The 27,610-nt window shown below is 45.1% G+C and overlaps 2 protein-coding genes across 5 annotated transcripts in view; one reads left to right on the top strand and one right to left on the bottom strand.

Annotated features, from left to right (window-relative positions):
• The window catches only part of arhgap28 (Rho GTPase activating protein 28), a 29,142-nt gene extending 21,358 nt beyond the window's left edge, over positions 1-7,784 (top strand). For all 4 annotated transcript variants that reach the window (XM_064331141.1, XM_064331142.1, XM_064331143.1 and 1 more), the window contains exons 8-15: positions 841-918; positions 2,487-2,646; positions 3,586-3,668; positions 4,012-4,209; positions 4,564-4,701; positions 5,668-5,795; positions 5,943-6,004; positions 6,180-7,784. In XM_064331141.1, coding sequence (XP_064187211.1) covers positions 841-918; positions 2,487-2,646; positions 3,586-3,668; positions 4,012-4,209; positions 4,564-4,701; positions 5,668-5,795; positions 5,943-6,004; positions 6,180-6,271 — 939 coding nt within the window. In that variant the 3' untranslated portion in view covers positions 6,272-7,784. The remainder of the gene's footprint in view (positions 1-840; positions 919-2,486; positions 2,647-3,585; positions 3,669-4,011; positions 4,210-4,563; positions 4,702-5,667; positions 5,796-5,942; positions 6,005-6,179) is intronic.
• An 878-nt stretch (positions 7,785-8,662) lies between these two features.
• Positions 8,663-27,610, bottom strand: part of lama1 (laminin, alpha 1) — a 54,760-nt gene continuing 35,812 nt past the window's right edge. The window contains exons 26-63 of the mRNA XM_064331129.1: positions 27,405-27,590; positions 26,952-27,079; positions 26,699-26,819; positions 26,375-26,512; positions 26,113-26,234; positions 25,469-25,555; positions 24,932-25,125; positions 24,326-24,468; positions 23,759-23,857; positions 23,496-23,607; positions 22,871-23,027; positions 22,152-22,362; positions 21,933-22,049; positions 21,471-21,634; positions 20,988-21,126; positions 20,467-20,569; positions 19,980-20,096; positions 19,689-19,871; positions 19,074-19,228; positions 18,356-18,499; positions 17,429-17,562; positions 16,973-17,120; positions 16,761-16,885; positions 16,390-16,540; positions 15,969-16,113; positions 15,068-15,209; positions 14,575-14,689; positions 14,061-14,228; positions 13,782-13,933; positions 13,247-13,432; positions 12,838-13,027; positions 12,274-12,380; positions 11,684-11,873; positions 11,381-11,539; positions 11,111-11,264; positions 10,603-10,736; positions 9,500-9,722; positions 8,663-9,041 (exon numbers count right to left, since the gene is read on the bottom strand). Coding sequence (XP_064187199.1) covers positions 8,881-9,041; positions 9,500-9,722; positions 10,603-10,736; positions 11,111-11,264; positions 11,381-11,539; positions 11,684-11,873; positions 12,274-12,380; positions 12,838-13,027; positions 13,247-13,432; positions 13,782-13,933; positions 14,061-14,228; positions 14,575-14,689; positions 15,068-15,209; positions 15,969-16,113; positions 16,390-16,540; positions 16,761-16,885; positions 16,973-17,120; positions 17,429-17,562; positions 18,356-18,499; positions 19,074-19,228; positions 19,689-19,871; positions 19,980-20,096; positions 20,467-20,569; positions 20,988-21,126; positions 21,471-21,634; positions 21,933-22,049; positions 22,152-22,362; positions 22,871-23,027; positions 23,496-23,607; positions 23,759-23,857; positions 24,326-24,468; positions 24,932-25,125; positions 25,469-25,555; positions 26,113-26,234; positions 26,375-26,512; positions 26,699-26,819; positions 26,952-27,079; positions 27,405-27,590 — 5,604 coding nt within the window. The 3' untranslated portion in view covers positions 8,663-8,880. The remainder of the gene's footprint in view (positions 9,042-9,499; positions 9,723-10,602; positions 10,737-11,110; positions 11,265-11,380; positions 11,540-11,683; positions 11,874-12,273; positions 12,381-12,837; positions 13,028-13,246; positions 13,433-13,781; positions 13,934-14,060; positions 14,229-14,574; positions 14,690-15,067; positions 15,210-15,968; positions 16,114-16,389; positions 16,541-16,760; positions 16,886-16,972; positions 17,121-17,428; positions 17,563-18,355; positions 18,500-19,073; positions 19,229-19,688; positions 19,872-19,979; positions 20,097-20,466; positions 20,570-20,987; positions 21,127-21,470; positions 21,635-21,932; positions 22,050-22,151; positions 22,363-22,870; positions 23,028-23,495; positions 23,608-23,758; positions 23,858-24,325; positions 24,469-24,931; positions 25,126-25,468; positions 25,556-26,112; positions 26,235-26,374; positions 26,513-26,698; positions 26,820-26,951; positions 27,080-27,404; positions 27,591-27,610) is intronic.

The raw sequence follows: 27,610 nt of genomic DNA, 5'->3' as shown, positions 1-27,610 counted from the left end.
ACTCTATGGTATCAGCAAGACATTCCACAGGGTCCAAAGAGATCATCACTTTGAAGACTTCCTCATGGCGTTGTCGACCCTAGGGTGTCCAGAGCTATATATGGTGTTGAGAAAAAGCCTATGAAAAGAATGCTATATATGCTGCATATTGACACCCAACCCTGGGTCTAGGAGATAAGATAAAGAAGCTGTTCTCGATGGAACCGGCTGTAACCTTGGCATTGCCAAGATTCCATATGTTATGACTCCACTGAGGAAAAGGTGTCGATGTCTGAGAAGAGCTGTTATTGCACATTCAAATTTGTGTCCAAACAGGGATTTAACAACTGTCTTTAATTAAGTAATTGTGATTTACTGAAAGCTGACTAGCGTTTAATGGAAACAGAAAAAGAGATTCTGTCTCTCCAGTTATGTTAAGCTATGAGATCCTTTTTAAAATGCACTGCTGTTGCTTTGCAAATTTAGTTTACACTCCTAAGGGGCTTGACAGACTGGAATGTGTACACAGTTGACATGTTTTGCAAAGGCATGCCATTTTGTATTTCATCAAAAGTATTTCAGATTTCATTCTAACTACAACAAATAATTATGTCCTCTGGCTTATGCAGTTCTTTCAGATGTAAACAGCTGCTGTCTAATATCCCCAGAGTGAGATTAAATCAGGTTTTAAAAATGTCTACAGAAACTTCTCGTCAGTACACACTTACAAAGTTTTATAACATTCCAGGGAATACATTTATTAGAAATGTTTTAGACATTTTAAAATAGGACTAAAATACAGCATTTCTGACACGTGATTGGAACACGCCTGTACTCACTGCGTGTGTTTCTCATTTGCAGCTGTTGTCTAAATTGGAGCAGACGGGACTGCAAGCAGAGGGCATTCTGAGAGTGCCTGGCTCGGCTGCAAGGGTCAAGGTGAGAACGCCTCCCCCACCTCACCAAACTCGCCTGGGGCACACTGGCATTTCGCTAAAAAAAAACGTCTGGCTTAACATGGGTTTTAGTCTTGTACTGAGACTTAAAATTGAAATGAGTAAAACTGTCTAATCTTATTGCCAATCTTTTTGCCCCCTCCCCCTTTTTTTGCAAATAAGTAATAGAAATAAGATTTTAAATCTAAATATATGACTAAAAAACAAGTTTTTGCCATGTTGAGTTCATCACTGCTGGTTGCTGGTACAACACTATGATTTGCCAGTTTTCCACCTGTTATGGTCAATTCTAAAGAAATTGCCATTTTAGTGTTCAGATTTAATACGGACTGGGCAGCAGGGAGTGGACATACGTACATGTTGTTTTAAGAGACCATAGTCCCAGGACCTCCTTATAAAACCTGTATGCACATTCATGTTTAAAAAATAATCTGTTCATTCTAAAACATTCTAATGATTTCTAAATGTATGTCAGTCCCAGAAGTACAATTTTCACTTCCACTACCATACCTTAATTTTAGTGCCATGCAGAGCCCTATACCACTAAAACTGTTTTACTTTATAAAATCTTTAGCTGTCCTATCCTTTCATCCTGCCAGAGTAACGCTGGCAAACAGTAAGTCCAAACTTTGCCTGTCAATTAGAGCAGAAGCTGTAATCATCCATTTTGTTTCTAATAATGCTGCTGTATCCTGCAGTGGTTTCAGGGGTTCATCACATACTGCAGAGAATACAGTGTTGCCTTTGCACATGTGCAAGCATGTTGGCTTTGTGTCTTTCCTTTAGTATCCAGCAATCAGCAAATGGTGCCTCCAATATCATCTCTCATCACTCCTACTCGTTCTACATACCAGTTGCATTCTGCTTAGTTCCCCTGTCTGCAGTTGTTCACATTAACATTCTGTGAGTGGAGCAGTGTTGAGTCTGAGTCTCCGATGAACATGATAATTCTATGGGCCTTCAAGGCCTCCCTCATGTAAAACAACCCTGAACGTGAAGCGTTCCTGCTGCGTAGAAGGGGCCTCAATTGGCCTGGTTGTCTTGGCAGCTCTGGCCATCAGGTTCAGGGCTGAGTAACACTGTTCCTGGAGATCTGCTGTCCTGTAGGTTTTCATTTCAACCCTAATTTCAAACATCCGACTACTAATTAGCAGATCAATGAGATATCTAACTGTTGGATAAGATGTGCTTTGTTAGGGTTGGAGTGGAAACCTACAGTATGATAGATCTCCAGAAACACAGCCCTGGTCTACACTTTAGGATCAGATAGCCAGGAGCCAAATTTATCCCAACTTGATTTGCTTCAAGCCGTCGCAGATCAAGCAGTGACCTCACACCTCAGGGTGTGATTGTGTAGTAAGCTTTAGTCAGTAATGGGATCACTGTGAGTGCAGGTGAATGGGGTAGATACATAGAAATGGTTAGCCTGGGGCACAGTATAGCATGCAATGTGTCTGAATGGCAATAATTCCTTAATCTTTTAGCAGTGAATAAACCGAGCAGTTTGAGGAAGCTTAGATTTTCACCTCTGGTTTGTTCATCCGGTGGCAGCACCTCCGGCAGGAGCTGGACTCCAGATTCTACGAGCGGCGGTTTGACTGGGAGCAGGTCCGACACAACGACGCGGCCGGCCTGCTCAAGATGTTCATCCGAGAGCTGCCCTGCCCCCTGCTGACCCAGCAGCACCTCCCGGCCTTCACTGCTGTGCAGAGTGAGCATGCCGCCAAACCTCCACTGTTCACCCCTCGCTGCTCCAAATATAGAGCTGACGCTTCCTGTTCAGCCTACGCACGCGTATGCACATTCACACCACACGCACACACACACACGTACCACACCCACGCACACACACACGCACACACGCACACACATACCACACCCACACACACACACACACGCACACGCAAACACACACACACACACATACCACACCCATGCACACCCACGCGCATACCACACCCACGCACACCTGCACACACACACTCCAGCTGAATCTCTGCACTTGCTCCCCCTATTTTTATGCACTGACACACAGACATTGATTCATCAGCCCACATTCTATAAAAATGCTTTTATTTTAATTTCTTCAAGTCACCCACATTACTAAAAATATTCTGCTACGCTGCACTAGTAGATAAAAACAAATCTTTCTCACATAAATGTAATTAATAAATAATATTTAAATTTTTCTCCCAATAATACATTTTCCTTTATTAGGCAAACGGTTGTCTCTGCAATTGACACTAGCTTTTCATTTACATTTATAGCACTCATGTTTCATAAACCTGTGTGTGCTCCTACTGTAAATGATCACATCTAGTTCAAACTGAAAAAGCATATTGCACAAAACAATATTTAGAACCATGCCAATTTTACACAATTTTCTGAGCAATGCTGCCATCTCGTGGTGCACGTAAAGATTGTTTTTTTTCACTGGACAGTTACTGTACTTTATACTGCACAAAGAAATCCTTGTACTTTATGGTTATGCAATTTGTGCGGGCTGAATCTAGACAAAACTATATGTTTTCTCTTTTGTAGTCGTTGTCTATATCTCACATAATGTAAGACCCGCTGAGCTCTTGAAGGTGCATGGAGTGGTGGCAGCCCTGGTATTGATTGCCTCTCCTTGTGTGTCCGTGGTATTCAGATATCTTCCCGTCCAGACATCAGATCCAGGCCCTGCACCTGCTCATCATGCTGCTACCGGAGCCCAACAGGGACACCCTGAAGGTGAGATTCACAGAAACGCGTAGCACGCACCCCCGGCGCGATTTGAGCACTAAAGGGTGCCATTGCAGAAGGCAAATCCTCTGGTGCTCCTCTATATTCTATGAAAGAGTGTCTTCCAAGGCGGGCGCTGTTGGCAGACTTTTCTTTTCCAGTCTTAAGGTGGTTAGACCTCATGTTTGTGTGACATGTCGCGTTGTTACAGCATGAGCGTTGTTGTGTAAAGGAAACAGGGACAAATGGGTCTGTCAAGCACACTTCTCCCAATTATTCCACACCTTAATATAAACCCAGAATAACCCTGATTTGTGGGTGTGGAAAGGCTGATCTCCTCCATGGTTCTCAGGCTCTGCTGGAGTTCCTCAGGAAGGTGGTGGCCAACGAAGAGAAGAACCGCATGAGCCTGTCGAACGTCTCCATGATCGTGGCGCCGAACCTCTTCATCTCCCGTGGCAAGAGTGCCAAGCTGGAGGACATGGAGGGGGCCGCGGGCACAGCCCACCTGGTTCGCCTCCTCATCACCCAACAGGACCTGCTGTGGACGGTGAGCCCCCCAAGGGGGTCCTGCCATTGCCTCTATCTCATCAACCCCCTCCCCCCTCAGAACAGGGCCAATCTTAAACCTTGTCCACCTTCTCTCCCAGTGAAAGTGTCAAATGCATCCAATTAGCCCACAGAAGCTTGAGCCTGAGTTTGTCGTAATCGTCTTAATAAGCTATCCTTCCATTCAGCACATGCTACCGTGCTTTCACACCAAGTTAAATTGATTTTTTTCATGCTCAGACTCTTAATTTAGCACTAAATGTAGTGATGTATTAATTCAGGTTTAAAATGAGAAGAACAGGAAATGACCAAAACAACAGGAAATGACATCAGAATGACACCCCCCCCCCCTCAGGTCCCCTGCTTTCTGATCTCCAATGTGAGGAAGATGAACGAGGCATCCACGAGCAAGAAGACCCCCACCTCTGAGAAGACCAAGAGAAAACTGCTGCGGAGGTGGAACACCGAGCGTGACAAAGCGGAGAAAAGTGAGGTACATAATCCACCATCCATTGCACTCCTACATAAAACCAATAACCTATTCCACCCTTTAAACAGCTGGATATTTAAATGTTGAGGACTGTATTGCATTTCATCATTGCGTAAAACTTCATTTCAAGTCTGAATAGATTATAATGCCACTATTTTGCTATTTGGTTATTGATTTTAAGAATGTTTTTGTGGACTAGATCCTTATTTCGGTCTCCTGTGGAGTGTCTTAGCGATTTTTTTCAAAGCCTCTTTGTAAACCTATTGTAAACATTTTTGAAACACATATATATATAAACTAGGACGGTTGGATTCTGAACTACTGTTTTACAAAATCAATTAGGCTGCCTCCCAAATGCTTCCTAGGGGAGAAAATTAAATCTGACATAATTCTTGGATGACCCAGATAAACATTATGTTGAGCACATGCAAATCTTTGACAGTGTGTTTCACAGTTTTTGTGTATACTCAAGAAACACAGGGAAAGCTGTTAATGCCGCCATTATTAAAGGCTGTCTAATTTCTGCTGCCAGCAATCCTTGGTCTTGATATGAATAAATGATAACGGAGGTAAAATGTAATGAATTCAATCCTCAATTGCTTACATTTTTCTACAATGCTTAGACTAATTGATTTTCTGTAGGTCTTAATTTTAATTCATCATTTTGTTCTTTCACTATTAAATAAACATTGTTTTGATTTTATGGGCAAAAAGCAATATCGTTTCTGACTAATCAGACATCATTGGGATTGCTTTCAATTTGTAACCTAATTAGTGTGGTGATTAAAAAGGTAATAAATTCAATGTCACACTGAGAATATAGCAGATACCTGTTGAGGCTTAATTGCTGGTAGTAAATGTGGAGATCAGATAGAAAATAACACAATTCATTTTCTCTGGCATCCATCCATGAGAAAACCGTGGACTGCATACCAGAAGCTGAGACAGGTTCTTGACTTGTCTCCACAGGTCTCTGACCTTCGTGATGGGGTCATTCGAGTCCATGCACCCCTGCATGCAAAAGTCTCCATGGCGATCCAGCTGGAGAGTGAGACGAAAGCCAAGCATGTCATGGCTCACTTCGACTGTGATAGGAGGTGGGTTTTAGTCATTAATGTCTGATACTTGTTCTGGTATACGTCCTGTGGGGTGTGTGTGTGTGTGTGTGTGTGTGAGTGTATGAGAGAGAGAGAAAACATCACTGAATACTGAAGACGGAATCTTTTATTTATTTAATTTTACAGAACTTCTCGCAGTTCCAGCAGAAGACAGCGGCCATATATGTTTGAGGTTGGAGGAAACATAGGTATGCAATAAACCCATCCTGACAAAATGTATTTGTCATTCACGTAAATTTCAGAATTAAGCTAAACCGTAAAAGCCCTGCTACCTTTACTGCTTGTAAAACATATTTTTCCTTGTATGTAACTGTCCCTTGTTTTTTTCACTTTGTTAATGACTGAATGTTATTTATATTATAGGTGAGCGCTGCTTGGATCCCGAGACATATCTTTTAGAATTATACCGCCTGAATCCCACCTGTGAATGGATCGTCAAACCAAGAATAACCTAGTGCACACTGGGAGAGGAAAAAAAACTGACCGTGTAATAAACATCAACAAAACTTACACTGCCAGCTGTTGCCCCCTGCTGGTCATCTCTGAAATGTGCATGCTGAATCCAGGAGGATCAAATGTGAGGATTTAGAGGCCATTACCTTTTTGTGCAAAATCAGCGAACAAGTTTGATGCTGCTTTGTGAAGAAGAATGAACTTACTGCCGAGTTGGAATGCATTATTTTATAATCCTGCTCTGTGGAGAAACTGAAGTACAAACAGAGGGAGGCTATGGGAATTTCCTTTAAAAAGGAAGTATTTTCATAATGGACTTTAAACTGAGAAATTGTTCATGTTTGGGGCCAGCTGAATACAGTACCCGCCATCAAGACTGGTTAATGCCAAGGACTGCGAAAGCAATTCTCTGCCAATGGCAGCCATCACTCAAACTGGGTTCACCTTCAAAAAGTTATTCTGCCTAGCTTCTACCACTCAAGGTGCAACCAAAGTGTAAAAATCTGTACATATTTAGTAATATTTATACCTACATATAATTTATCCTAGCTTTTGTATGATTATATGCTTTATAAATGCCTGTGTCTGTCCATTGCTGTATTATAAACATGCTTCATCGTAAAGCCAGTTTGACTGTTACCAAAGCGACCCCCTTATGCTGCATTCAGCGTGGAACGTGTCTGCTTGTGTCCTTGATATCACTGGCAGAGATGGCGGTACTGTAGTATCATCACAATCCTGAGAGGAATACTCTGGAGATTTCTCTTTGCCCACACTGTATTGCGCTCCTCTATAGCTGATCTAAGGCCTGCATGCTGAAATGGGTCGGGTGTGAAGATGTTGAGACACCCAGCCGTAAACCTCAAAGTACCGGGATACAGACCTTTGTCCAGTCCGGTTGACAGAATTTGCGTAAGGGACACGTAAGATTTTCACAGCTGCCACAGTGGGAGTGAGGGTCCCATATTGTGGCGGTTTGGTACCCAATAACCATTTACAATGTGTTAAGAATGACACCAAATAAGCTGAGTATCCGTAACCTGAAGTGGAAGTGTATCTCAGCTGTCGGCTATGTTGCTGGAAGCAGCCTTGAGTGGAAAGGTTGTGCTCGATCACAGCGTTAACAGTGTTTGAACTTGCGATATTTGAGAGGCTCGTCGAATCGGCGTGCAACATCCTCCGTGTTGGTGCATGCTTATCTATGGTATGCGCACTCTGCCTCTAGTTAAATTAACAGAACAACTTGCTGACTACATGGCTCAGGGAATGTACTGTTCCTTCCTCAAAAGCTTTCCAACAAAAAGGCGTCCATGTTGTAGGTCATGCTGTGTGTATTTTCTCCATGTTTACTACACTGCTGTATGCTTGTCTTACACTTTAAAACTCTGTTATTTTATATTAGTTGTTGCAGCCATTATGTCATTTCTTTTGGCATGGTGGACGCTTTGCTGTTACACTACCTATCCTTTGATACCATAAAAACCAAATATACCATCCAGAACCTGAACAAGAAAATGTTGGTTTTGTGTTTCCTTTAAGAGCTCTTTTTGACTCTCTCCCGGAGAGGCAGTGCTGCCTTTAATGAGCAGTTCATAAAACACTTCTCAGTTCCTTTATGTACCTTATGGTAATCAGTCACTTTAATCACTACCTTCTACATATAAAACGCTTCTGGTACAAATGATGATGTTTGAGAAGGAAGTAAAAGGACACAGAGGGCACAGGAAGTAAGCAAAGTATATACTTGTATTGGCCCCCTGTAATAAAGAGTAACTGAGAAAGCTGGTCTGACAAGTTGCTGATTTGTCCAAGTGTTCTTTCCACTTAAGTTATAAAAACACTAGTTACTGCTGTACTGTTCTTCATTTGATTATGGCAATTATGTTTACCAACAATGTTCACCAAAATTTGATATGCACTAGCAAATTCCTGAAGGGAAGACCCTGTGAATCAGACACGCTTTCGTAGGCCTCCTGTTGACTAACGATGTGGAGTGTAGCTGGTTTTGTGAAGAAACTGAATTTCCCTCATTGAAGTCTGGTTCCTTCTTGTTCATGGCCAGATTGCATTGTCATGTTGCAGAGCCACAGAAAGACTTGGCACCTATCCCTGAGGACTGGTTTAACCACATTTCAGAGATCACACTTTCCAAACTTCCGTATCGCCCTCTGGCCAATGCTTCTTGTGATGACAACAGCAAAATATCCTGAGGTACTAAATCTGAATATGCAAAGCTAAAAAGCCAGAGAAAAATTGGGTTTGAATCCAAAACATGTCCTGAGTTGCTCTGTGTTTAGATGGGGCTGTTTCAATTTTCAAATGTATTCAAATTCAATATATTTGTGAAGCTTTTTTGTATATTTACCATGATGGCAATGCAAAAAAAATTCCCACATAATTTAATTGCATTTTATTAACAAATATTCTAGGACATTCCACATGAATGCATAAAATGAATTCTATCAACCAAGGCATGAGTTTCGAAATGCATACAAATTAACATTCATCAGAGTCATAAAAAAAGTACAAATTAAAAAATACTTGCTTTTCTTAAAAAGTCATTTCTTTACAAAGATTACAAAGGAAAAGGCTAGGGAGCTCCTGGGCAGTGTTAGAGTGTCCTCCCTGGGCAGGAATGAGGGAAGACTCCTTGGAGGAGGAAAGCCGAGCTGAAGTCGTGGGCCTCGGCCTGGTGACCCTTGATGAGACGGAATTTACGCATGCATCCTCGGAACGGCGCGTCGGTCGTCAGGCAGTTCTGTTTCACGTCGCCTGTCCAATAGAGAGGGGAGAAGGTTGGCACCGATCACTTAAAACAAACCTCTGTTACACAAGGAGGATGAGGACTGGTTCAGGGATTTTCGTCTGTCAATGTTTTGTCACAAGTAAGCGGCGGAAGGAAGCAAAAGGTCAACATATCTTGTGAAGGAGCGATAACTCGTCCAACGAGCAACAAAAAGAAACTAATCATGACAGTTAAGACAGATCATTCATTATTCTACCAACACCTGCCAGCCATGGCAGTCATATTTCAACTGTATTTAAATACTTCTGAAGGAAAGGTAAATTGAGGCTATCGCAGGGCTGTGTATTTACTGGGTGTGCGTGCATGCATGACAAAGCGGACCTCCTAGCGATAAACCTGAATAGCATCAAAAACTGAGCTGCTTGATTATCACGGCGGCATTAAGGGGCTGATAGTGAACGTGAGGAGCGGAGGAGGGGCGCACCGGGGTAGCCTCCCACGTAGACGGGGTCGTTGGTGTCGGCGGAGGTGGACTGGGAGTGCGGGTTGTCCGTGTGCACCATGGCCCCGTCCACCGTCAGGCTCAGTCCGTACTTGTTCTTGTTGGCCAGCAGACTGTGCCAGCGGCCGTCGCACAGCGGCACCGCCCCCCTGGGCGTGTAGGTGGCGGAGATCCGCCCGGCCCCGTTGTTCACGTGGAAGACGACCTGCGTGTTCAGGGCACGGGTACATTCACTCACTACACAGGCATTCTGGCAATGTTTCGACCTCCATCACTCAGTTCAATTGCTTTCATTAGCTCATATTATGAACCTCATTCTCACCAAAGTGTAAAAAATAAATCTGATTTTGATTCGAGGAACTTACAAACACTTCACAACAGGCTGAGTTAAAATTAATAGGAGTGAAAATGTATTTTTATTTGCTGTAATATGATTTATGTAAGATATGGGTTTTGCAAGGGACAGGCTGTCCCAGAAAATTTCTTATCTTTTTTTTAATAGCAACAAAGCAAATGTATAATCAATTCTAAAGTGGGCTACAGACGGCTAACTTTTCTATATCAAATAAAAAATAAACAAACAATATTTTTTTCCATATTTAAATAAATTAAAACCGTGTTTTTATTGTAATATTTACATTTTCAGGACAACAATGAAAATGTGTTTGTTAAGCTAGTCAGCAACATGAGCTGCTTCATAAAATTATATGATATTTGGTAGCATGAGGAATCTGTCTGTGCAGAGCAAGCTTCATTGAAATAGTTTCTGGTTTCTTGCGGGTAATTATCTTTGATGTGATTCAGCATACCTCCGGTGCTGCCATGCGAACATGCTATATCAACATGATAAAGTTCGCATTTCATTTATCTTTCCTCTTATCTTTTCTCATATAATGAGAACTTAATCTGACTTAATATAGATGCTGCTTCACAATTCATGTTTTCTGTTAAACCACACTGTCAAAAGCACAGTGAAAGATTTTTTTTGTTTCTGTCTATCTTGTTTGTTATTATTTTGGTTAAAATTCTCTACCCTGCTCTTGCACAAATGTCTACGTGAGGGCACTGTTGACCCTGGTGCTGACCTGTCCGTTGACCAACTCCAGCCCAATGGCGTCAACCTTGGCACTGCTGACCCCGAGCAGAACCCCGCTCTGCTCTGTGGTGCGGAACTCCAGGCCCACTGCCACGTCCGAGCCAACTTTGTACCCCTCTTTCACTGGGGAGGGAAAAGACAACAGCATGATTTCACATGTGACCTGTGAGCTTCCTGTACTCATTACTGCATTACTGTACCCTGTACTGCATTCCTGTGAGAATACGCACACACACGCACACACGCACACTCACAATACATTCAACCACTACTCATGAAAAATGCATGGTCCACAGCCAACTTGGTGGAGCATTTCTCACTACTATCTACAGTTCTGGCGCAATTCAGAAGGGAGTGCTCAGAAGTGCCCCACCAAGTTAACCGCACACTGTGTATTTTTATGACAGCCATTAAAAAATATGTGAACTATTTTCTGATCGTTATCCCACACTACGTAGGATATTCAGATGTGGATGTGTCGCGTGTGAGGTGCTAACCGAACGCTGCGTATCCTGTCCCGTTGAAGAAGGTGCCGTCCTGGGCCTCGGTAAAGCAGAGCGAGGTGGCGTAGGCCGACGCGGGGCGCTGTGTGTCCAGCGACGCTTTGTTCAGCACCACGTTTCTCACGCAGCCAGCCAGGCTGTGCGTCACCTACGTCAGGAGAAAGCATTAATCAGGACGTTAACGATATCTCCCAAGCATGAAACTACACTTTATGTTTCCTCCTGTTAAAAAGCATTGTAGGAGAAAGCGTGAATTGTTCTTACGTTTCCTATATTTTTGGCCATGTAATCCTGGGGCAGGCCTCCCAGGTAGAGTTTTCCCTCCACGTCCAACGTGCTGGCCTTTCCCTTCGCCTGCGCTGGGGCAGACGCCTGGCCGTCCACGCTAACCATCACGCTCTTTTTCCCAAAGTCCGCCTTAACCTGCAGCCAAGAGGGAGGGCAGGCGTTAGGAAACGGACCACAGGGTGATAACACTGAACTGCAGCTGACGACGGATGCATTGCTGAACGCAAGGGGAATAAATACAAGCATCCAATCGGCAGATGATTAGGGCGGAAGCCTCACCGTGTGCCATTGGCCATCGTTGATGGGGTTGGGGAGCGTGGCGGTGGCGGAGCTCTTGCCCAGGTCGCAGGTGAAGAAGACGCGGCCGCCCAGAAGCTGCACAGTGGCGTAGTCCACCTGGTTGGGGTTGGCCATGTAGAAGAGCAGGCCGCTGGGTGCGAAGGTACGCACTGAGAGCTGGATGGAGAAGCTGGCGGCAGCAGAAGGCAGGTTACTTTCATATTAGCCACTATTTTGTCTATTCAAACACAACAAAGAACAGAGCACTAGCAAAAGATCAAATACTGAACCACTGGCTCCCAACCGTGTTCCTTGTGATCTACTGTCCTGCAGGTTTTCATTTCCACCCTAATTTGGCACACCTGATTCTACTAATTAGCAGCTCAGTGAGATCTCTCGCTGTTGAATGAGGTGTGCTTTGTTAGGGATGTTAAGCGTGAAAACCTACAGGGCAGTAGATCTCCAGGAACAGGATTGGGAACCACTGTACAAAAGTGTATGAGGGCTTGCACTGAGTAAATACAGTGAGTAAACAAGAGGAGGAACATTCCTCCATACACTTGGCTGTTGACCAAGCAGACAGGTCTCACCTCTTCCTGACTGTTTGGTGACCAAAGTTAAGAATCATGTGACTGTGCCTGGAGAGGCCAAACTGGTGGGCCTCTGGGATAGTTCCTGTCTGGTCTGCCGCTCCACACTGTATTGGGGGGGACAGAGTCAGTTTTTACTCTTTTAATCATGTTCTCATTGTCAATCTAACATCAATTACATGGCCTGAATCAAAATGCTACACAATCTGTCAGAAAAGGGAAACGCATGGGTCCACTGAACTTGGGACATCCACAGCAATGTTCACATTACTAAAGTATGGATTTATTTTCCAGAAAAACAGCCATTCATTAACTGGAGGTCAAGAGACAAAGGTGCACAACAGGGTCTCTAAAAAGTGGTCATTCATGGTAACCAAGAAAAACAGACAAAAAAAAATTTGACTGGTATGATTAGGCTGCTTCAATCTATACATGAAAGATTCATTCTAATAACTATTATTTAATGCGATGGTTGTGGTGAGCTGCAGGAAGGTCTTCTCATTGTTGGTCAGTTCTGTTTTAGGGCCTAAAAGGTGGGGGTGGTGGAGGTGAAAGGGTCCTTACTGTGGCAGGTACCAGAGGGAGGGTGCTTTGCTCCGTTGGAGCCACCACGGGTGGCTGGACAGGATTAGGGGTGGGCTCGGATTCCAAGTCACCATCATCTGGCAGAACCACGCGCTTGGGCCTCTCCTCCAACAGACAGCTGTCCATGTCCACGTTCTGGTACCGCAGAGCACTGGACAAGTCCAGCAGCCTGGAGAGAAAATGATGTGGATCAAAATCAGGATACCATAACAACCGTGCAACTATCCCAATGCAGGTGTAGACCCAATATCCCACAACCAAAAACAAAATGGCTTTGCTTTTGTTTCAAATCAAGAAGAAACAGTAAAAAGAAAGGATGCTAATACAGGGCCCAGAAAAGAAGCAAATCAACCATAATAAATCCAAATGTAGTGTGAGTGTGACTCACTCTGTGTTGACAGCTATGTCCTTGATGCAGCCATAGAACGAGACGGTGGTCTTCAGCAGATCGGTGCCCTCTCCGGGTGGGACCCCTCCCATGTAAAGTCTTGACAGGATCAGGGAGATCTTCTCAGAGGCTGTGCCAAGCTTCACTGTGCCCTGATGTCCTTCATCCACCAGCACAGTCACTGTTCTGCACCACACACACACACAATGCTCTTAACATGAGGGACATCAATGAAATGATCAAAGGTAAATGTTATACACGCACAAAAAACTTTATTAATGTGCAAATGGTAGTAAACATTAAAATTTCCATTCTAAGCTGTAATATAAAAATATAAGTAATATTTTTTAAAACAAACTTCATTGTTTAGTTCATACCCATGTATTAGAAATGAATTAAAAAGTAGAAATAAATTTACTTTCTGTTAACTATTTGGTTGTTGTTAACTAACTGGTAAGGGGAATGAGCTCCCCAGTACAATCAGGACAGCAGTCACTTCTATCTGTCCCAATCCCACCCTCTCTGTTTCACAAACCTCTTGTTCCTCTGGAGGATGACCGAGTGGTCCTGTCCATCATTGAATGCACCAGCATCAGATCTGACCACAACCTTGTGAACGCTCCCACCCTCTGCTACATTCAGATGCACCTCCAACTGACCATGCACCAGCATGACTGCTAGGAAGGGCTAAGAGACAAACACAGATAAGTCAATAAGCTCTGCATTTATAATACACACAGACACACAAGTAAGGTCTCAAACACACAAACACCCATAATGGAGCCTGTGGGCCTAGCAGTGGGCCTGAGAATACCTGTCGCGTCTGCCTCCGTTTGCGGCCTCCCGCCTTGTTGAAGCCGGCCAGGATGATGCCCGTGTCGTTACGGGTGGAGAAGGTGGCCATGAGCTCACTCTGGGGGCCCAGTGTCATGGGAGGCAGCTCCAGGAAGCCCTCGTTCAAGATCGTCACACTGCGTATTGGCTACAGTACACACGGGTTAGAAGCTTAACTAATGTGCCATGCTCAATCAAACTCAGCCATATCTATAGAAAAAACGCACTATAAAAAGTTTAATCCAAACAGCTAATGGGAAATGTGCTATTTATTATATTTCGATATTTCAAAAAATGTTTTCGGTCAATATTATGTCTGCATCCTGTTATTACTAAATTGCCAGAGTAATTCATTGCCTCAGACAATTCTCAGATAAAGAATGCTAAATAAAAGAAAACCCAAGAAAGTAAATAGTCTTAGAGGGTATTAGTATGTTACACTTTGAAGTGTTGATGAAGAAATTGTTTTGATAATGCAGGAAGTGCTCTCTCACCTGTAGAACGCAGCCTTTTCTGACCCCATATGCATCTCTCAGCAGGTCAAAGTTTGTGCGAGCAATCTCCATGTTTTTAATGCAGCCAACATAGGAACGAGCAACAACCTGCCTCCTATAAAGACAAGAGGGTTTTGTATAACAAGTTCATATAATGTTTAGAGTTCTTTTTCATATAATGTTTAGACTTCTAGAGGTAATGACCTTTTATACTGATCTCCACTGTGTCAAAATATAATATCTGTTTTTAGAGGACAATGAGTTTCCCTCTGAGGATTCTTTTATCTGATTGCTCTTGGTGTTTTCCCTGGGCAAGGCTATTTGTACCACTGTGGCACTGTGTAAGAATTTCTGATATTCCAGTGAAATTTATATGAACAAAACATTTTTGTATTCAAACTAGGAAAATTGAACAGCTGACAGCCATGACAGTTAGTACTGGCGAAAGGTCTGGACAGGTCCTTATTACATCCCCTGCTAGAACTGCTCTTACCTGATTGGTCTAGAGCTGGGAAGCCCGCCGATGTAAATGGGGTCTCGGTCGGAGCGGTTTAGGTCAGAGGCTATTCCAGGAGATTCGCCCTCCACAGTCTCTCTCTCTGACGGGGCATAGGCGGCCATCACTGACAAGTAACCTGAAGGAAGAAGAAGAGAGACTCCATTATGCAAGAGCCATGGTCCACAGAGCACACATCTAGCTCTCTGTTAGAGAACTACTCCACAGAACCCGTCTGTTCACGTACACTGGAATTATCAGACAGCATAAATCAAATATGGCCTTCAACGGTTGCTCTCAATAAAATGTACAACTTTGGGGCCAATACACTTGGTTTACTGCCATTCCATTACAGGCCTATTAAAAAATTAAAAGCCCACTTTAATTAGGAGCGAGGCTGTTTTTATCAGCCCTGAAACTGGTGGACTGGTATTAACAGTCTGTTCAGATTCTATATCTCCAGAAGAGGCCAGGGATGCAATTTCTATAAATTACACCACAGAGCCATGTCATGTGGATTCAATTGCTGCCTATATGCCTGAAAATATTTAGCCTTCATCTCCTTGAATTTATGTTTCTTTACATGTTCCTCCCTTCTACATGTCAATAGCTAGTCATGACACTGTCTACTCTGTCATACACCAGCTATTGTGTTATACAAACCTCAATAAGGGCCCTCATTCCATAACAGGGCCACAAAAGCCGGATTTACATGTCTGGGGAGTTCAATATGGTGAAATCACGTGAGTGTAAAAACCTAGATTACAAAACCACCTGGAAAATCTGACTTCCACGCAAATAAAATTAATCTTCCCATTTAAACTTAAGGAGGCAGTCATATGAAAGACATTTTAAATTATGAGTATGAAAAATACACATCTTGTACTGTGTGACCAACCTTTGCGCTTGTTCCTCTGTAGAGCGATTTTATACCAGTTGCCTGTGTTGTAGGCTTTTGTAGTGGTGAGCGTGAGCGGTCCTGATCCCAGTTCGAAGGTGAGCCGCACTTTCCCTTCCACCAGTTCAATGGACAAGAAGTCTCTCTGTGAAAAACAGTGTGCATTCAATACTGTGATGGAAGGCCTGATAAGGTGGAGCAGTAATGGAACTAACAAAATTATACACAGGACTGACAAAGAACACTCAGATACTGTCCCCAGTGAGCTGAACAAGAGGTAAAAACATACATATTACTGTGGGGGAAAATCCTAAGATGAAAAACATGACTCCTTAAAGCACACCCTATAAAGATTAATTACAATTACAAGTCAATACACTGAAGCACAGTTTAGCAGGCAATATGTCCAGGCAATACATACCGTGCCATTGGAGGCCAGGTACAGCAGTAGGCCATTGGGTGAGAAGGTCTTGAACAGCATGACGATGTGGGTGGCCGTGGAGCGGAGGGGCTTCTCAACCACAGAGTATCCGCTCCCGTCAAAGTGGAAAGCGGTTTCCTCTGCCTGTGGACTGCCACATCACACATAGAGAAAGAGTCTATTAAACTCAAGCCAGTGCAGCAATGCTAGAAAATAACAGCTAGTGGTGCCTTGTTGGGAATTTAGCACTGTGATCGGAGAACCCCCTACTCCTTGCGCATCTTATGGATCTTATGGACCACAGTGAGTCAGGACCTTGGTTTAACATCTCACCCAAAAGATGGTATAGATTTTATTTTCTGCATATGTACCTCATGAAACAGCCTCCACATTTCCCCTCTCTCTCTATGTAGTTCCACAGGCCGATGTCCTTTCCATTGAGCGAAGCCTCCCCCATGCAGCCCTTGAACTGCGTCATCTTCACGGCTGCAGATTTCTGCCAAATAACACAAAACAAGGGTGAGGAAATTCACATGGCATTAGAACTGGCTCTTGGTGAACACCTAAACGCCTGACAGCCTACCTTTATCTGGCCGCCCAGGCCCCCCACGAAGACCAGTGTGGACTTGCTCACGTCCAGCACTGTGGCAGATCCAGGCGATGTGGTCTTCACCACTGGGTTCTCATCTGACTTCAGCTCCTGCACTGTCAGAGAGCCTTGCTTTCCAAACCTGTGATGCAGAAAGCACAGTCAGGACCATATAAACCAACATGGCACATCGCACATTAGCCATATATAGAGTAGGACAGTAGCACACTCAATTATCTCAAAATCTCAAAAGTAAGTATTCTGTAACAATTCACAAGACGTAATGGACGGAAAGAATGTGTGGATGTTGAGACTGTGTGTGCAGTACATACTGATTGCGTGTTATGATTTCATTTTAATGAAAGTGGATAAGAGGTCACAGACTAATCTGATAGCGTACAATACAATATGTAATAACTCATAATGGATGTTGCGAAGAACAATGCTGACCTGGTGGCATGGATGCGATGCCACTTGTTGTTGTCGATCTGGATATCGGGGTACTCCAGCTTAGCGTGCCCAGAGCCCGCGTCCCACAGGAATGCCACCTTCCCACGACGCATCTCCAGTGCCATGAAGTCCACCTGTGATTACCCCCGAATTTCACAAACACCACCAATTCACTGACTATTACTGGATACTGACACATAATTCTGGCATGTGCATTATGTTTGACATCAATAAACCATTCGTAGCAAGTAAACTAAATTATGAAGCTGACTACCTTCTGTAAGGAATTTCAAGGGCAAGAACAAGCAATGAATGGCATTATATTTTTGGCCTTTTTGCCACTAATGAAACCCATTTATCTTCAATACATTTTTTATTTCACTAAGAATGGTATATTGGATAGACTTTTCCATCGTAGCAGCATTTTTTGCTTTTATTTAGCCATAGGCTGTAACATGATGCATTGATTTACTGTCGCTGACTTGTGGTTGTGTTTCTATCTTTTCCAAATGAGAAAGCATGGGGTTTAAAGCCTGGTTCAGTTCCTATCACTAAGCTTTATATTGGACCATTGAATAAAAAAGAGGAGCACCTCCCAAGAGAATTCATATGATTAAGACCAAATCAATCCATTCACACTTCATAAAAATACTGAGCACACAACCTAAAAACAGTTGCCCTAAACCAAAAATTTCAAATTCAACACCACTCCAGGGTTTGGTACAGTCATTTCACAACAGTAATGACCATCACTCCACTCTAGTGTTGACACAGCCTCTCCACACTAGTGTTGACAAAGTCACCATCCATCAGCATTGATCATCATTCCAAAACAGTACTGAGACTGACAATCAGTTCAGATACAGACAACAACAGACCAGTGTTTCAATCCACACAAGTGTTGACTTCCCAAGATCCCTGACTTACACTGGAGCTGCTGCCCATATAGAACAGGAGGTTGTCTGGCTCGCTGGTCTTCACTGTCAGTGTCAGGGTGTTGTAGTTACTGGAGGTCACCTCGGGCCGGTAGACTCTTACACAGTCTCCCTCTGCTGACACCGCCACTTTAATCTATGAGCAAGAGGACAGAGGCCTGACAATTAATGGCAGTCACACAGAACAAGGACATACTGGACAGATTGGCAGTTCCCTTGTATCTCTGTCAGAAATGAGTTTAAATTCCTGAAGATCCTTTTCCCCATTTAAAATGTTTGACACTAATGAGAAATTCTGCCCCGAATGCAGAGGTCGTCACGGCGCTAATGAAAAACAGCATCTCATACGGGGGACATCAAGATTCTGTTAGCAAGTAAAACAACTTCTTGCAGAATCATGGGAAAAGGTCATACTTCTATTCCAAAAAAAACCCCAGATTTTATTGGGCTAAAATTCTATTGAAAAAATGTCACACTGAATTGAGTTTTTCATCCTTCTATTGTAACACTTGGCTCCTGTAAGCTTCCCTTAGAAATATTTCACAAACTAGAGGAATGACACATCTGTGTTCAGTGCCCATGGTAATTAAAAGAAGAGAAAACAGGAAAATCATGTTCATAAGCATGCGTCTATGTATGGGAATAAATGGCATATTTCACACAGTCTAATATGCAGGTTAGGAGGAGGACAGGAGACGGAGGGTGCTGACCGAGGCGGCCTGCTTGCGGGCCTGGTTGATCAGCTCCTTGATCTCGGACAGGTTCCTGCTCAGGTGCTCCCCCAGGGTCTTCAGGGGCTTGAGGCGGTCAAACAGGCGCTCGGCTCGCGTCTCCGCCTCCCGCAGCTTCGACTCGGCGGCGCTCGCTGGGACGAGAGACGCGCGGGGTGAGAAAAATACGCAGGGAACGCGGGGTGGGAGGACCAGCGGGCGGGGATTCCGCATCGCTGCGCATGTTTACTCAGCTGCAGCCCCACTAAATGGGCCACAGAGGAATCACCGGACGCCTGGAGCTGCTGTTATTACTTAATTTATCTAGCAGACAGCGCACAAGGGCCACTGCACTGTTTAAAAGGCAGGAAATGAAAGTGCTAACAGACTAAGACAAACCGTAAAACATTGCTTCCTCAAGTAATAATGCAGTTAGCAGCAAAGCAAAGCAAATGGGCCATTTTCATTCATTAACAAATAATATGAATAATCAGAATAATCAGAAATCAGAATAATCTGGGGATGGTAAAGAGCAGTGACAGGTGCTCAGTGTACACCAGTGTTGCTCTGTGGCATGCAGGAACCTGCTCACTCCAACCAACTGGGATTCCTTACCCGTCTCCTCTGAGGAGTTGACCAGCTCATTGGCATTCCTCACACTGGCATTCGCCCGGTCCATGGCTAAAGATGACTCCTCCAGCCTCTGGTTGATGTCCTCCAGTCGCTGCAGGGCTGACAGGAGGGAGGCGTTGACCGCGGCCGTCTGCTCCTTAGCCTCCAGAACCTTCTCTCCGGTGCCTGAAGGTGACAGACAGTTTAGAGGCCGGCGACAGACGCTTGAACGTTGGGCTCTGAGGACAGGGGGAAGGGCTGTGGGGGGTCAGGCGAACCAGGGGTGGCGCTCACCGTTTGGCATGCTCCAGAGGATGGCCGAGGTCTCAGCAAAGCGCCTGCTGATGTTGGAGACGTTCTCTCTGGTGGAGTTCAGCCGCTCTTTTACCGCACTCATGTTCGCCATAAGGCCTGCACAGAGGGAAGTCTTCAGCGTCTCACCCAGACTCACAGAAGTGCAATGATATACTGTACATCATGGCTGCCTAACCCTGTTCCTGGAGATCTACTGTCCTGTAGGTTTTTCCTCCATTCCTAACAAAGCACATCTCATTCAACAGCTACAGATCTTGTTCAGGATCAGGTGTGAAAAATTAGGGTTGTAATGAAAACCTACAGAATGGTAGATCTCAAAGAACAGGGCTTAGACAGCCCTGCTATTTATGGTTGTAAAGGTAGGACAGGAAACGAGGCAATGTCCTTGCTGATGTTTTCCTGGTGTAGCGTTATATAGTGACGTTCTGCATGTGTGTGCGCGTGTATATACATTTGTGTTACTCACCAACAGTTTCGTTGTTCAGCGCCACACTCTCCTCCAGGATTTCCGTGCTTCGCCGCAGAACCCGAATACCCAGGTCGCTCACAGAACCATCTGACAGCATCGTCTATGGAGACGCGAGAGACGTCACACACCACTACATCTCCACAAACAAACGCTCGACCTCAATGCACAGCACACACAAAACTGAAGGCTGTCAGCCATTACATGTATGTGTGTCTTATCTGATATTTCTATTAAATATAAATACTGTTTGGATAAATGCTATTAACAATGAATGCAATTTTATGTCATTTTGCACAATGTTTTATTAAATGTAGACATATATATTACACAAACCTCAACCCAAATTCTACCCTTACCTTACCTAAGTTTTGTAATGAATACCGGAGGTTTATCTAACAGTTACAAACTTCAGTTTACACATAAATATAAAGTGTAACTTAAAAAACCGCACATTTTCAGCATTTGTGTGGGCGTGCTCCATAACAGTGGCAAGAGCTCTATGCTAAGTGCTGGCTCACCAGGTTGAAGGCAGCTGCGGCCGTGGCGTTGGCGGCCTGTGCCCTGCTCTCCGCCTCCTGGATGTCGGACCTGATGTTGGAGTTGGCCTGCACGGCGCTGGTGGCGTTCACAGAGACGTTCCGCACGTCGGAGAGAGAGCTGCAGGGGGAGAACACCAACCCATCTGCTTTAACCGCACGCGGAACATTTCTACATTAACCACAAAGGAAAGACACCCACAGTTCAAATAAACAGCTACAAATTAATCTTACTACATAAGCTCGTTCATGAAATATTAAACACAGATGGCTATTTGTCATGAGAAGAAAATGCAAAAAAAAAAAACAGGGAAGACAAAAAGTTTTTTAGAATATCATCAATATTAAGTAAGCAGATCTTAAAGTGAAGAATGCGGGCTCCAGAATGCGGGCTCCATATGGAGATTAATGCAGGAGTCCAGATGGGGAGCGGGAGGCAGTGGGAGGCAGTGGGAGGCGCGGTACCTCTGCAGGGAGCGGGCCTCGGCGCTCAGCTCCTCCGCGTGGTCCTCGGCACTGTACACCAGCTCCAGGACGTCCTTCATCTTCATCTGCATCACCAGCGTGTCCACCTGCTTCCTCAGAGCCGGGTTCCACAGCTCCAGCTCGTCCCGCGCATCCTCCAGCTGCTGCATGGGCGAGGGTGGGGGGGCAGGGGTGGGTGGGGTGTTACAGAAGTCACGCTGCGGAAAACCCCCTTAACATCCACACTGTGATTCTAGAGCTTTCCATCGCAGGGCAGACGTGGTTATCTGACTAATTTTGGATTCCATGTATGCACTGGAATGTTTGGCTGCCAGCTCACATTTTAGTTTTGTAACAAATGCATGTATGTGACTATCAAAGTAAACATGCTCATATTTATACTGTTTGAACATGATAACTATAAGAATTTTTCTACAGGCTATTTGACTTGATTTGACTTACGGAAGTGACGTTAACCAAATCCTCCACCATGTTGACAGCATCGGCCAGGGCGTCCTGAGCTTCATCCAGATCAGCTGTGGCCTCCTGGCTCAGCTGGCTCACATTCCCTCTTAGGTCCTATAGGCCAGAGCAACAGAATCAGCAAAGTTTGGATGGATCAGGTGACCGCAAGCGGCAAATAAGAGTGACCATACAGACAGAGGGGGGTTGGACACTTACATGGAAGTCCTTGAGGTTGCTGGAGGCGGTCTGCAGCAGCTGTGCCGTACGGTTGTTGTTGGCACTGGCGGTGGTCAGAAGGGCCTGGGCATCCTGCAGCTGGAGGGACCGCTCAGAGAGCACGGTGCCGATGGTCTGGGCCAGATCTCTGGCAGGCTGCTGGGGCTCGTGGTAGTCCTTCAGGACCTGCTGGAGGATGGCTAATGCAGCACTGTGCAAAGGCCCAGGGACACATTTCAGAGAGCTGTGAGTGTGTGGCCATTAAGGAGAGAGTTCCTGTGGGTTTGAGTCTCATGCCAGACACAACCTCTGGAGCACTTCAGGTCTTTTGAGGCCACCGTCTAACCATTCCTGAGGGTAACCACTGCTTATTCCCTCAAATTGTTGCGGAAATGACCCATTATTAAATACCTCAAACACCTTGGGCAAATACCCCTCTTGTACAAACTAATTATGTACAACAAGTGTGTTTCTCCTGGATAAGGGAGCCTTAATATTTATTAGAAAGAAGGTAATTAACTATAATAAATTACACAAAAATAAATAACGTGTCCTAACTCAACCTTAAGCAAGATAAGTCAAGCTGATACCTGAGATGTCATGCATACTAAGGGGATTATCTTCAGAGATGGTTTGCATACTGGAGATAACTGGGTTACGTGCTGTTTCACGCGACCGTCCGTTTCATGTCACCCAGGGGCCTCTGGGCCTCGACTGACCTGAGCTCGTCAGAGGCGGTGGCGTTCCAGTAGGAGAGCTCCATGCCCCGCATGGTCTCCAGCGTGTCCAGCACCTGCTCTGCCAGCTGGGTGCCGTTGTTCTCGTCCAGTTCGTCTCCCAGGGTGTCATTCAGGCTTCTGGAGGCCTCCTCCAGGGCTAACACAAACACGGAGGCATTTATTTTGAGTGTCTTTGGAACAGAATGAACTTCCACCTTGCATAAACATTCCTGTCATATATCCTTTCTGGAAATGCTGGCATTACACTGATCGACAAAGGAATTTGTTTGGCCGTAGAAATTTTTTGGAAGGAATGCAAAATAGATTGATGCTTCCTCATAAGGGTAACTGTCAGCAAACAGAACAAGTGTGGTAATAGCACATTCATATGGCCGATCTTGGCTATGTCCATTCTAATTTGTGCACTATTCAGTCATAGTTTCAACACTGACCTCATCACTTGTCTGTTGTGATCAAACCAAATTGTTGTGACACACAAATTTAACAGTATGTGACATACTGTACCAACAACATGCTTGGGGTGTATTGGAGACATACACTGGACAGGAACAGAAATGTGCAGTCAATTGGGAAGTTAAACAAGAACTGGCATCACGTGCTGTACCATGTGTGGCTGCCTGGACCTTGGCGATGAGTTGCAGTAGCTTTTCTCCCTGTGTTAGCCTCCGCTCGGATGACTGGGACAAATCTTCAGCATCTGCATGCATTTGGGTCGTCTGATAAGAAAGAGGAAGACAGAAAATAGCCCCTCTGTTACACAGGCCTCAAACGTTTCACGGACAAGGGTGGCAAGATTGAGGATTACCTTACGTGAGGGTGAAAAGAACGGCTTAAATATCAAGGTGATAAGCTGCCGTTTGTCAGTACCTTTTGTTGCAGGCGATCGATGTCTTTGGAAACATTTTCCAGCTGCTCCTCTGCTCTACTCAGCAAATAGCTCGGGCTCATCTCCGGGGACAGCAATGCCTGAGAGGGGGGAACGGCCGGCGACTGATGAATTCAGGCAATATTCTCTCACGCAGGGCAAAGAAAAAAGGCACACGATGCCGCAGGTACCCTGCAATCACCGGGACGAATCTGACACTCTCACACAGCCAATTGCAGGAGCGCCTTTTAAAATGCAATCTCTCTGACACCCTGAATAATTCAGGCAATTGCAGTTTCAACCTTGGCCACCAAGAGGACACAGGCTGACAGATGATCGATGTAAAATAAAATTGTGGTTCGGAGGAATGAGCTGCACTTTCCAGAACAGCCTGTGGGGCATGATTCTGGAGTAACCAACTGTGAATTTTAATCCAGGAATGAACATTAAGAAAGGCACTTTGCTTCAATTTCTTCCATAAAACACCCATCAGTGTAAATCGTAAATTTTAGAATAGGATAGGAGGTTGTCACTTGAAAATGGTGCAGCAAGCATGAAGACTTGCTTACCTTGACCTCCTGGGTGGTATTCTCCAGGGACACCAGCAGACTGTATGGGGCTAAGATGACCCCTGTGAAGTTGAAGGAGTTGGCAGACTTCTCCAAATCATCCAGGCTGTCCAACAGCACCCCTGTGCACTCATCATTGCAGGCTATGAAGAAGCATATAGCTTTTTAGTTACAATATATCAAGATGTGACCTTAATCGGACTATCTGCAAAGGAATGAAATTACAAAACAACAAAAAACTGGAAAGCCCCAGTTTGCTATGGACAATTCCTTTTCTAATCCAAAAGAACAAGCAATATGATAATAACATATGTATCAACTAAAAAGTGGCCCGATTTACTATACATTTACCAATTGCCAGACCATTTTAAAAAAATTAACAAATTCAAAAATGGAGCTCTGGTCAGGCTGAAGAGTCCAAATGCGATTTATTAGAACAAGTAGAGGGACAAACTCAGTTATTTTATCTGAAAAACACTGTAGCAAACAGGACCATTGCAGACATTATGACATCACTGAAATGGGCTTCTTTGTCATTGGCTGTCTCATTTGGACACAAGCACATGTGGAGAATAATGACTACACTGGTAGTCGTTGGGTACTCACAGATGCACTGGTCTCCCGACAGGACGTGCCTTTCCTCACACTCCTCACACAGGTGCCCCCGCACGCCCGCCTTGCACTGGCACTGCCCCGTCAGGGTGTCGCAGCGGAGGTGCAGGGACCCGGTGGAGCTGCATCGACACGGCTGGCACTGGCCGTCAGGCTCCGTCGGGTTTCCATAGTAACCCACCGAGCACCTGTGTACGCACAGAGGGGGATGGCGGTCAACATCTAATACACTGCAAACTTTCACTCACTTTCTGCGTGCGAAATAATTACTAGTCACAGATCCCGAAATAGACTCCAGTTTGCAATCCATCTGAGCTGGTCAATTTGTCACTCGATCAAATAGTTTTTCTGAATTTTCCCTGGCTTTGAAGTGACACATGATTGAGTTTCATCCAATCTGAAGGTCCAGGGTTAAGTAGTGCAGGGAGACATCGATGATAGGATCTCTTTCATGATTCGTGCAGTGTTTGGGGGAGCTACACAAAGCCATGTATACTTCCTGTCATGTGACGCTGTGCCTGAAGCTCCTACCTCTCACAATGCTGTCCCTCATAGCCAGGCTGGCAGGCATCGCAGCGGTAGTCATCTTGGCCCTCCAGTACACAAGAGGGACTGAAGCTGTGGCAAAACAGGGGAAAACTCAGTCAGTAAACATCCTCAGTACTTAATGCTCAAATACGTTTTAAAAGGAAATAATCAGAAATGGTTTCTTTACTCAGAACGAATGCCAAACACCAGTATGTGCCTGTTGCCAAAATTAGCTGAGTCACACATGAGGGATTACCAGTCCATCAGAATTGGTATGTGTTTATTTTGGACTGTTGCACTGTTGTGTTTGCTTACTTAGTGTTCAGGCACAGACAAGAAAACACAGGCCAACATGATTAAGCAATGTAAACAAATGCCATGGATTAGCAGACAATGTTGTTCACAGCCACTAGCACCCTCTTCTGTGAATCTACTGTAATCTAGAACAGAGCACTCATTTCCAATGTAAATAAAATGGTGTAGTACCATATTGATGTTTACAGTACAAACATCTTGCCTGTTGACTTTCCCAACAAGGACTTTGATCCCCTGCACTACACTGCCCTCTGCTGGAGACCTGCTGCATACACAGAGCCAAAATGCTAACGAGGACAAGCACAAAAACACAGTGAGACAAGGACGGGTACCTCTTTTTGTTGCCATGAGGACAGGCGCAGAGGGAGCAGTCACTGATAGACCCCTCCACCTTCCCATAATACCCCGGGGCACACAGGTTGCAGTGATCCCCCACTGTGTTGTGTTGACAGCCCTTGTAGAAGAAAAAGGGTTAAAAATGAAGAGCTGAACACAGACATAACAGGCGTGCCATTGAGAAAGGTGTGTGCGCATGAGGGTCAGGTTTATGTGTGGACAAATAGCTGAGGTTGAGGTTGGTGCACAGATGAGTACCTGGCATTTTCCAGTGTCCAGGTCGCAGGCCAGGCTGTGGTTGTTGCATTGGCAGGGCACACAGGGCTGGATCAGGGGCCGTGGGCCTCTGGGATTCAGCTCAGACAATGGCTTTCTGTGATAACCAGGGGCACACTCCTAGAAAACCACAAGGGGAGTGACAAAAGCCACATGAGAAAGGGATACAGACAAGTGCCACTAGAGTGTAAAGAGCAGAGCAGAGAGACCGGACTAATTGCCATTCCCAGAGCTCTTCTGAAACAGTAACCCGCTTGCATTTTCCTTGTGCTGTGCTTTGTGTTTCTGTGGTTCTGTCGCACTCACCTGGCAGGACAAGCCCGCGTATCCCGAGGGGCACTCGCAAATCTCCACGAAGCGGGCCTGCTCCGCCCCCGCCGGCCCCTCCTCCGCCTCCACCGCCGTGTCCAGGGAGACGTTGGAGATCCTGCGGCAGACCCCCACCCGCCAGTGAGCCCATAACTCACAGTACACTTGCGCCACCTTGCCCCGAGTAGCAATTACCAGGGAAGTAACGCGCCAAATGAAACGGGGAGAGGGACGCAGGAAGAGCGCTCACCGGCTCTGCTGCATGCCGCTGCCGTACGAGGCCTTGACGATCACGTACTCGACGCTGCTCAGGACGGACATGAAATCCGAGTGACTGACGGCTTGGTCCGACACCGAATTGAAATACTTCCACTTGTGCTGTTGAAACAGTCGAGACGAATGGCTTCGAATGAGCGTCAGGCACGACATCATTCGAGGAGCAATCCACAGTCACAGCGAGATTGCTCTACTCCCGCTGGATGCAATCTTTTGAATTTATTTCAAGTGGCGGGAGAAAGTGAGAGACTGGGTCCATTCCATTCAAATGAAATCAGTCCTCATACTTCTACAACGCACTTCCACATTTGCTAGGCATCTTGATCAATTTGTTTAAACTTTCACTCTGGTTTGAAACCAACCCTGATGTTAATGTTAATGAAGTTAGGCTGAAGGAGAATTCATCTCCACAGCACCAGACCCTCACCTCAATCAGTGGGACCTCCTGGGTGGTCTTCACCCCATTTTCCGGCGTAGGCATGTCCAGGTAGATCACCAGCTTTCTCAGGTGACCCCCTCGGATGAGCACCTGCGGCTCGAAATTGACCAGGCCGGAACCGTCCAGGGCGAAGAAGGCAACGGCGTACCTGAGCCTCCCCCCGTACGACAGCAGCTGTCCAAACAAACACAAAA

This window comes from Anguilla rostrata, chromosome 4 (genome assembly GCF_018555375.3).
Source record: "Anguilla rostrata isolate EN2019 chromosome 4, ASM1855537v3, whole genome shotgun sequence".
Lineage (NCBI taxonomy): Eukaryota > Metazoa > Chordata > Actinopteri > Anguilliformes > Anguillidae > Anguilla > Anguilla rostrata.
The sequence above is the reverse complement of the archived record's forward strand: the minus strand, read 5'-3'. Positions and strand labels throughout refer to the sequence as shown.